This window comes from Rutilus rutilus (genome assembly GCF_951802725.1).
Source record: "Rutilus rutilus genome assembly, chromosome: 6".
NCBI lineage: Eukaryota > Metazoa > Chordata > Actinopteri > Cypriniformes > Leuciscidae > Rutilus > Rutilus rutilus.
In genome coordinates this window covers 27,639,840-27,650,690 of record NC_140214.1, presented here as the reverse complement: position 1 = coordinate 27,650,690, position 10,851 = coordinate 27,639,840, and the positions used below count along the sequence as shown (strand labels likewise).

At 39.7% G+C, this 10,851-nt stretch overlaps 1 protein-coding gene across 1 annotated transcript in view; it reads left to right on the top strand.

Annotated features, from left to right (window-relative positions):
- The first annotated feature begins 6,782 nt into the window (after positions 1–6,782).
- gpr158b (G protein-coupled receptor 158b) overlaps positions 6,783–10,851 on the top strand; it is a 51,487-nt gene continuing 47,418 nt past the window's right edge. Inside the window, exon 1 of the mRNA XM_084410538.1 lies at positions 6,783–8,468. Within this exon, the coding sequence (XP_084266664.1) occupies positions 7,570–8,468 (899 nt within the window). The 5' untranslated portion in view covers positions 6,783–7,569. The remainder of the gene's footprint in view (positions 8,469–10,851) is intronic.

Genomic DNA, 10,851 nt, shown 5'->3' with positions numbered 1-10,851 from the left:
ACATGTTAAAACTAGATGCGAAAGTTCGTCGAGACAAACTTTAATTTGGCTTGAGAAAGTTTGGACCAGAAAGTTTTTTGCTAGGCAGTTGCTAGGGTGTTCTGGGTGGTTGCTATGGTGTTGCTAGGCGGTTGCTAAGGTATTTTGGGTGGTTGCTAGGCGTTTGCTAGGGTGTTCTGGGTGGTTGCTATGGTGTTGCTAGGCGGTTGCTAGGGTATTCTGGGTGGTTGCTAGGGTGTTGCTAGGCGGTTGCTAGGGTGTTCTGGGTGGTTGCTATGGTGTTGCTATGCGGTTGCTAAGGTATTATGGGTGGTTGCTAGGCGGTTGCTAGGGTGTTCTGGGTGGTTGCTATGGTGTTGCTAGGCAGTTGCTAGGGTATTCTGGGTGGTTGCTGGGCCGTTGCTAGGGTGTTCTGGGTGGTTGCTATGCTGTTGCTAGGCGGTTAGGGTATTCTGGGTGGTTGCTAGGCGGTTGGTAGGGTGTTTTGGGTGGTTGCTAGGCGGTTGCTAGGGTATTCTGGGTGGTTGCTATGGTGTTGCTAGGCGGTTGCTAGGGTGTTTTGGGTGGTTGCTAGGCGGTTGCTAGGGTGTTCTGTGTGGTTGCTATGGTGTTTCTGGTTAGCTGCTAGGGTGTTCTGGGTGGTTGCTAGGCGGTTGCTAGGGTATTCTGGGTGATTGCTATGGTGTTGCTAGGCGGTTGCTAGGGTGTTTTGGGTGGTTGCTAGGCGGTTGCTAGGGTGTTCTGTGTGGTTGCTATGTTGTTTCTAGGCGGTTGCTAAGGTATTCTGGGTGGTTGCTAGGTGGTTGCTAAGGTATTCAGGGCGGTTGATATGGTGTTACTAGGTGGTTGGTAGTTGTCACAGATGGTTACTATGTAGTTTTTATAGAGTTCTTAGAATGATTTAACACTTAACTAATCGCTATTAGCATGTAGCTATTCACTGCTAGCATGTGTAGCATGTTGGAAGTGCTGTTTTCTAGCATGAGTCAATAGAGAGCCTAAGTCCCGCCCCTCCGCTTCCGGCTCATGGGACCTTATTTCGGAAAAAATATGTATGGAAGTCAATGGCGAGAGACAACTTATCTTTTTATTCCGTCTGAACTGTGCCCTGAACTACACATATGATGTTTGTCAATTTAAAAGGTAATTATGAAAGTCAAGAAAGTCGCAGTTTGTCATAAAACAGAAGAGTAACGTTTAGTTTTATGTGAAAATCGCTCAATAGTGTGGGGAATTGTGTTATTTTAGGAACGGTTCATATAGATTTTTGCAACTGGTGTTTTTTTACTTGCTATGACCCCACTGAATACAAAACAACCTGTTTCCAATTTTTTTCTTCATTTTTAGTGCCAAAATTCAAGATGGCAGACAATATATGCAGAAAAATCACAGAAAATAAAATATATAATCTTTTCACTTCTATGAAAGCTTTAAAATGGTAAACTTTTTGATGAATGTATTCCTAATAAGGCAGACAAGTGAGACACAGACTATTTTAAAAATAGTTATTGGATCATTTACCAAAAAAAAAAAAAAAAAAAATCTGCATTTTGTTTCATTATTGAAGAGTTCAACAAAACAGTCAGCCATTGTCACTCAAGTATTTATCCTCATCACTCTCACTGTCACTGTCTGACTTTCCAATATTGGTGCATGTCTCCTCAGAGCCCTCACACCTGCAAAGTTGCGTGCATGGTAAGTTGTTGCTCTTGCAAGAACACCTTTAGTCCAGGCGTTTTAAGCCAAAATGGGGGTCAACTGTGAACAAATTGCAACAGAAGCAAACTCAACTGATTTTGTATCCTCAATATGTCCTGAGTAAGGAAAAACAGTGCATAATCTAATTACAGATGTGCTAATTTGCATAAATACCACAACAGGTCTAAACATTGGGTATAGCCAGGAGAAAATGTCTTGTTGAATCTTGTTGACATAACAGTAAAAGACTAAATGTTGAGGTCTGAATGGAACCCATTTAGGCTACCCATGAGCATTAATACATAGGGGAGTGAGCTGCACAAACTCAATGCAGATGGCCTGTGACGAGAATGAAGATGAGATTCTCTAGTGGTGAATTTTGTACGCAATTAGATCTTTTTATCCAGACACTTTTTATTTTACCTACCTTTTTGTCTTCTGCAATCTACTCACCCTTGTCTCCTGTTCTTCCCTCAGAAGATTTCCCCAAATTATGCTAATTTGCATAAATACCACAACAGGTCTAAACATTGGGTATAGACAGGAGAACATGTCTTGTTGAATCTTGTTGACATAACAGTAAAACACTAAATGTTAAAGTCTGAATGGAACCCATTTAGGCTACCCATGAGCATAAATACATAGAGGCAGGAAGAAGTACTTTAAAACAGCCTTTATTAATTATTATTGCAGAGATGGGATTTGGGGCTGGGTCTGGGGGATGAGTCTGAGGGAAGAACAGGAGACAAGGGTGAGTAGATTGCAGAAGACAAAAAGGTAGGTAAAATAAAAAGTGTCTGGATAAAAAGATCTAATTGCGTACAAAATTCACCACTAGAGAATCTCATCTTCATTTTCGTCACAGGCCATCTGCATTGAGTTTGTGCAGCTCACTCCCCTATGTATTAATGCTCATGGGTAGCCTAAATGGGTTCCATTCAGACCTCAACATTTAGTCTTTTACTGTTATGTCAACAAGATTCAACAAGACATTTTCTCCTGGCTATACCCAATGTTTAGACCTGTTGTGGTATTTATGCAAATTAGCACATCTGTAATTAGATTATGCACTGTTTGTCCTTGTTAACAAACAATTTCAAAAAACGTGTAATACATTTTTTGTTTGTCTTGATATAAGTATCAACTCAGTAATTTTCATGGTGATATCTAAAGGTTACATTTTTTACCCTATTCATGTGAGAAAAATAATGAATAGGCGTATGAATAGGCTATATTTGGGTCTTTTTCGAAACTTTCCCCTAATGGGATTCTTCGGGGCTTTTTTTTCCCTTACTCAGGACATATTGAGGATACAAAATCAGTTGAGTTTGCTTCTGTTGCAATTTGTTCACAGTTGACCCCCATTTTGGCTTAAAACGCCTGGACTAAAGGTGTTCTTGCAAGAGCAACAACTTACCATGCATGCACGCAACTTTGCAGGTGTGAGGGCTCTGAGGAGACATGCACCAATATTGAAAAGTCAGACAGTGACAGTGAGAGTGATGAGGATAAATACTTGAGTGACAATGGCTGACTGTTTTGTTGAACTCTTCAATAATGAAACAAAATGCAGATTTTTCTTTTTTTTTTTTTTTTGGTAAATGATCCAATAACTATTTTTAAAATAGTCTGTGTCTCACTTGTCTGTCTTATTAGGAATACATTCATCAAAAAGTTTACCATTTTAAAGCCTTTATAGAAGTGAAAAAATTATATATTTTATTTTATGTGATTTTTCTGCATATTGTCTGCCATCTTGAATTTTGGCACTAAAAATGAAGAAAAAAATTGGAAACAGGTTGTTTTGTATTCAGTGGGGTCATAGCAAGTAAAAAAACACCAGTTGCCCAGGCTGGAAAAATAATTTCCCTCTTCCTGCAAAAGCTGAAAAGTTTCATTTTGTTTATCGTTTCCTAGTAACAAGGGCTGGCTATCTTTCCCATCTTTCCCATTGGCTTCATGTAATCCATTCTCCCCAATAATTTTCCATGTCATCTGATTGTTAACAGAATTATTGTGGTGAGCGCAGAACATTATTTTAATTAAAATGATTATTAGGTTATATGAAGGAAACTTTTAATCAGTCAATGCGTTTTTCTGGGTATGCCAATAAATAGCATAATGGTGGTTACACCCATCATTGGTTGATAATCATGATAATTCATGTTACCCATGGTCATATTTATTACCCAAGTCAATCAATTAATTAGAAAATGTATGTATATAATGATATACCTAACATATATCCATTTGAAATGTTTAAAAAGACTATTATTTGCAATATTTGGTGATATATCCGCCATCTTGGATTTTGGGCCTGTGCAGCCCGGGAAAAAATCGGAAACAGGTAGTTTTGCAAACTATAGGGTCTGAAGAAGTCAAAAAACATAATTTGCAAAAATCTATATGAAATGTTCCAAACACTTTATTTTGCTACATATGGCCCTGCACTACAATGAACTACATCTCTCGTCTCCCACTATGTACGTCACAAGATCCGTTGCTCATATGTGTGTATTCTGGCTCAAAACACTCAGGCATGACGGCGTTACGTTACGATTATAATGTAAGACTATAGAAAAAGACAGACGTTAGCTTCAGTAAAGTTAGCTTCATTCATTGAGAGAAAAGGTATGACGTCACATGTGCGCCTTCTGGGTTTGTAGTCTTTGTAATTACGTATTTTCACAGTCTTATACCTCAGCAGTTTTACATCGAGCTGCGACTTTCTTGACTTTAAAATGTATCTTTTAAATTGACAAACATCATATGTGTAAATCAGGGCACAATTCAAACGAGATCAAAATATTTGTTGTCTCTCGCCATTGACTACCATACAATATTTTTCCGAAATAAGGTCCCATGGTGGTCGACCGGAAGGGGAGGGACTTAGGCTCTCTATAGAGCCAAACCTCATCTCTATACGATGTTCTGATACAGAGATATACAGCGGGGAAAATAAGTATTGAACACGTCATAATTTTTCTCAGTAAATATATTTCCAAAGGTGCTATTGACATGAAATTTTTACCAGATGTTGGTAACAACCCAAGTAAGCCATACATACAAAGAAACAAACAAAAATAAGTTCAGAAATTAAGTTATGTGTAATAATGTGAAATGACACAGGGAAAAAGTATTGAACACATGAAGAAAGGGAGGCGCAAAAAGGCATGGAAAGCCAAGACAACTGTTGAAAACTTACAGTAATTAAAAAGCAATCCAGCCCCCTGTCAGTGGAAATTAATAACAGCTGGTTCAGTCCCAAATGATGGCCTACAAAAAGGTCTCATTGCCAAGGTGTCACACAAGACACATCTCATGATGGGTAAAAGCAAAGAGCTGTCTCAAGACCTTCGCAACCTAATTGTTCCAACACATAATGATGGCATTGGTTATAGGCGCCATTCTAAGCTTCTGAATGGTCCAGTGAGCACTGTTGGGGCCATAATACGGAAGTGGATTTCAGTAAGTTGGCTCTCTCAAGCCAACTTAACTACATGATTACAAAAAATGTTTAATGTCAATTATGCTCTTTATGCTCTGATTATGTTGTGGTTTGCAATACAATTCTTGATGAAATGCCATGGTGAAAACCTCAACGCTTCACAGTTGCATGAGGTTCTTTTTCTCAAATGCAGTGTTTTTTGTTTGTTTGTTTGTTTGTTTTGCCAAACATGAGGTTTTATGGCCACATTACTCCAGACGGCCTGTTCTTCCTGAAGACCTTGGAACTACATTGCCTTGACATTTTTTTTTTTTACACATTTTTGAGAACCTTTTCCCATGCTGACATTCAGACCAGATATGTACAGGTGGATCTTAAATAGCTTAAAATTGGCTATAAATAATTGGCTTTAACCTTGGCATGATGGTGCCATCATGGATCATGGTACTTCAATGCTTATGATGAAATCAGACCAATTTACTGAGGTTTACAATAGACCAATAGCCTTTCGCTTTACTCATGTTTTCATTTAATTAAAATCTTATGCACTTCATGTAGTGATAAATGTAGGGATGTACTAATTTTTTCACACAAGAAATTTCTATTCCTGTTTATTTACGGTGTACAAAACATTATAGTGCCATTTGTTAGTTATGCTGCCATTTAGCATTGCTGAAATGAGCCTAAATGAAGTTTTATGTAACAAAGTTCGGGAGGAGCATGTTCAGGTAATCATCCAATCAGCACAAGAAGAAGCCAGTATAAATAAAGCTTTCCCTTACCTCCTGTCTCATGACAAATTTCTCAGCATCCCGCCACCACCCCATCACCTCACACTAGGCTGGGTCTGCTCATAGATACCTATGATCTATACATTCATAGGGGGGAGTACTCTGGGGTCGGGCCGAATTCCGAGCTCGGAGCCCTCCCCCCGGACAGCAAGCCAAATACGCATTATAATATTACATCAGATTTCATTAACATGTGAACTTGTGAAAATGGGTATATGTCATAATGTTGCACTTTAGACAGGGGTGTACTGATTCCCAATATTGTATACTTTAGGTAGATTATATATGACTTTCTATTGCCTTTATTCTGAGGCAATTGATGAATCCTGGCAATAGGTGATTTCAAGTTTTACTATCCTTGTGGGTATATTTTGATGTCCCTCAATATAATCATAACAGCCACAGGATGCTGCATAGGTCATTATATTTTAACCACATAGGCTAAATCTAAGCCACACACTCACTCACTCACTCTCTCTCTCTCTCTCTCTCTCTCTCTCTCTCTCTCTCTCTCTCTCTCTCTCTCTCTCTCTCTCTCTCTCTCTCTCTCTCTCTCTCCCTCTCACACACACACACGCACGCACACACATGCTATTATAATTTCAATTTATTGTAATTGAAAAGGAGCATAGCACAATTAATGCCAAGGTCATGAGCTCTGTGCAGGGGATGCATAAAATATGCAATGCAAGTTGCTTTGAAATTGTAATAATAAATGGCTTTTATAAAAAAAATATGCATCTAATTGTACCCTGTCTAATTGTAAAAAAGAAAAAAAGGTTACAACATTTTCTGCATGAATTATAAGGTAATTCACACATACTTTACAGTAAAATTGTCAGGTAACTTAACACTTTTTTTTTCTGTACAATTTTTACATTAAAATGACATTGTACATCATTTTTTTACTGTGCAGGTTCAAAAGGTTTAAAGTCGTTTGAAAATTGATTGGATGGTTGTGGTTTGCTATTGCTGTGATGTCATGTGAGTGACAGGTTGTCCCGCCCTCACGCCAGTAAACACGTCAGAGAAGAGAAGTCTCTGCAAGCGGGAGGGGAAGTTGTTTTGATTAAAGATTAAGAGGGCACATGAATTAAAAAATAATGATGTGCATGGGTAAATCATTTATAATAAATAATGCAATATTCCATACAAAATTACTAATTGTCACCATTATATAATTATAAATAATAATAATGTAACACGCAACATATTCCCATGAGAACATCCCGTACCAACATCCCTTGTCTCTCTTCACCCCACCCAAGTGCACAAGATTAGCAGGGGCGAACGAAGACCATTCTCAAGTCTCCAGTAACGAGGGAAAGAGGCTATTGGAAACAATCAGCCCCCCCGCCAGCTCCGAGCGAGCATTCGTTACTGATGGTAGTTGTGAACGCTATAGTAACCCACGGCAGAAACGATGCTGTAGATATTTGCCACAGTCGATTGCTCTTAAATCTACACGCATGAGGCTTGATGCGTTCGATCCACAGAATGCCCGTTTATCTACAGACGTGGGTGGAGTGGTCGGTGTGTGTATTTGTCTGATTGAAGCATTAGAGTTGAGTAACTTTTGAGAATGCGCGTCTGTTTACGTTGAGCTGAGGAATGGGCGCACTTATGAAGTGAATGTCAATGGAGAATGTTCACGGTCCTTGTTGGCGTCGAGGAATGGATGCATTCCTGCTCTACCTTCTTCTGCTGTTGGGAAATGCGAAGGGATCAAATTATGGCTACGTGGAATGGTCTGAGAGCGATAAAGATCCTGAAATCAAGGCTAAATATCCGATTTACAGCACCGGGGAGACGATGCACCAGCAGACGACCATCTCCAACCCCTTTAGCACCGAGCGAGCGGCGGTGGCGCACAAGCTCGAGGAGGATCTGCCGCGGGTGGTCACCGCTTTCCTGCACACGGGGGACTCATCCATCCTGGAGCATGTCAGTTGTTCACGGCGGTACGAGCTGAGCAGTCTCCGCGGTGGAGCTCACGCCGCCTCGCACTCCTCCCTCCACGGCATCCTCGACACCATGGCGCACGCCACCAACTTCCTAAACATGCTCCTGCAGTCCAACACATCCAGGGAGCAGTATCTGAGGAGGGATATCCAGTGGTACCACGCGCTGGTGACGAGTATGTTGGAAGGGAATCCTAAAATCCACCGGGCAGTGGTCACATTTCACACGGATTCTCCAGAGGCGCCTGGTCCGCAGGTGTTCCTCCAGGCGACCAGAGGCCAGGAGCGCATAGTGCTTCAAGATCTGTCCACCTCCGCGCGCCATCGCCTTAAAAACAGGACGTCTGAGTCCGACTGGTACAACGAGTTTCGGGACCGAAAGAGACCCCAGAGGCTGGCCAAAGGTCGAGGCTTTCCAGCAGCCCAGGGCGGATATTTTCTGGACAGAAGTCATGTCAAGTGGTCTGCGCCCTATCTAGAGTGCAAGCACGGCAGTTTTGTGCCGCACTGGCTCTTAACTCTCTCCGCAGGTTTCTATGGCTTGAAGAATAACACGGCGCCAGAGTTTAGGTAAGACAATGTTATTGTCTTGACTAACTTTTTTAATTGTAGCAGTTATACATCAACACAGACTGAACCACAAATTCAGATTTTGTAACTCACAAACTCCAACTTCATGTTTATGTAAGACAAGTTTTTAGTTTGAGCAAATACATGCTAATGTTTAGATCAGTTATTCACATGATATGAATGTTGAGGAGAACGGGGTAATTTCTCAGAATTGGTTTATTAAGTCACTTTACACTTTTTTTTTGGTACATAACCAGAACCTAAACATTTCTATAAGAAAAAGGATTATAGTTCACTGAACACGTGTTGACATATTATGTGGGTGCCATAATGGTAATACCATTTAGTCAAAAACTCAACAACAACAAAAAAAAGCTCTTTGGCTGAACATGATTCAGTCATGGACAGTGGTTCCATGTGATTTAAATAAGTAAACCCCAATAGAATCAACCATAGAACTAACTACCTAGAATCAATAGTGTTAATTTAACATGAATTAATGGTACACCACACCATAGTGTTTATTATTATTATTATTAAAGCAATTTAAATTGTGGTTAGCAGATCCTCAATTAAGCACAAAGCTCAACACTTCACCACAATGGTAACCACCAAAACCACTAACATAGCAGAAACATTTACATGCCATCATAATAGAAAGTTAAATATTAACAAGTCTCTCCATTTTCTCATCTTGCCAAAAATGCATAAAATAACACTTTATTTCATCATTTACTCTCCCAATTCAGCCCCTTTGCAAAGCATGATGAGAAGTGAAAGTCCTGTTTGATTGGGTTAGCCTACTTGATTGAAACATGTTATTCCAAAGTGAAAACCTCAAGTCAAAGAGTAACCGTTTCAAGTCAATTTAACATGAAGCGATCACATTTGAACCCGAAACCTGAAACAGTGGTGTTTAATCAAAATGAATTGTTTAAATACAGTGAACAGCATAAAAAAATAGTAACAGTTTATTTAAAATCAAAATTGTATTGGGGATTAAATAATTAAAAATAAACTTTATTATTTTATAAGATTTAAAACACCTGCCTGACCTGATTTCTATGACAAATCCTGAGAACAGTTCAGTCTCTCAGTTATAATTCAATTTCAGTTAATTATATAGTTGACTTTTGTCTGACCCAGCAAATATAGCAAAAATATGACAATATTATGATGCTTGAATATTAGTTTTGAGGCAAGAATATAAGAGATTTTGAAATCATTTCAGAACAATTTACAGTTAGGCCTACTTATATATAACCATATCTGCAGGTTTTTGGACACTTAAGCCGTGTTTTCACTTGGTATTAAGATGCGTTTTGGTTGATCGGATCACAAGTAGACGAGGGAGACACATTCCCGTTTACACCTGGTTTTTTAAAACGTCTCTTTTGTCCACTTTCAACCACTTCTGTCCTGATTTCTTCGAGGGGAGGGTCTATGGGCGGGTGAATGCATGGGCTTTTTCAGATCTTTAGATGTTATTGATGAAATAAGCTCACACAATTTTCATATTAACATGACCGCAGTCGACGGAAAAACATACGGAGAGCAGCAGCTTTCTGCTCTGACAACCGCAAGACCAGTCCACAATGCATTGTGTTTTACAGTACAAAACTGTAAAAGTGTTGAAAATGGGCTGTTAATTAGCAGAAATTGCTTACCATGCAAAATATTGCTCAGAATGCATTGTTTTCAGTAGGCCCTACATCACTGTTTTAAAGGGGTGGTATAATGCCCTTTTCACAAGATGTAAAATAAGTCTTTGATGTCCCCAGAGTGTGTATGTGAAGTTTTAGCTCAAAATACCCCACAGATATTTTCAACGCATTCTCATCCTAGGGCGTCATATACTGACGCTTTTGACATTTCGTCTACATCGAACGCACATGGCACCCTTTAGCGTCAATATGACACGCACAGAGCTTTGTTCGGTTATGGGTAGGTTTAGGTCTGGGTTAGGGTTAGACCGCTAGGAGGTGCCTTCTGGCCCATATCTATCTGCGTCTCATATTGACGCTAAAGGGTGCCATGTGCGTTCGATGTAGGTGAAATGTCAAAAGCGTCAGTACATGACGCCTTGGGATGAGAACGGGCTGGATATTTTTTATATAGCATGTTAAAATTGTCAATTTCTGAGGGTGAGCAAAAACGCACCGTTTTGTGTCTGATCCTTTAAATGCAAATGAGCTGCTGCTCCAAGCACAGAGGGCGGAGCTTCAAGAGCTTGCACTCACACAGACATGCACTGAACATTTCAAAAAGCTTTTGCCTTTTATGTTCAAACCGGATTCAGACAATGATGGAGAGACTCAAGAAGAGGTGACAACATGTAGAAAGCAACAGGACGTTTCTGAATGGTTAGTTGATGAATTTATGT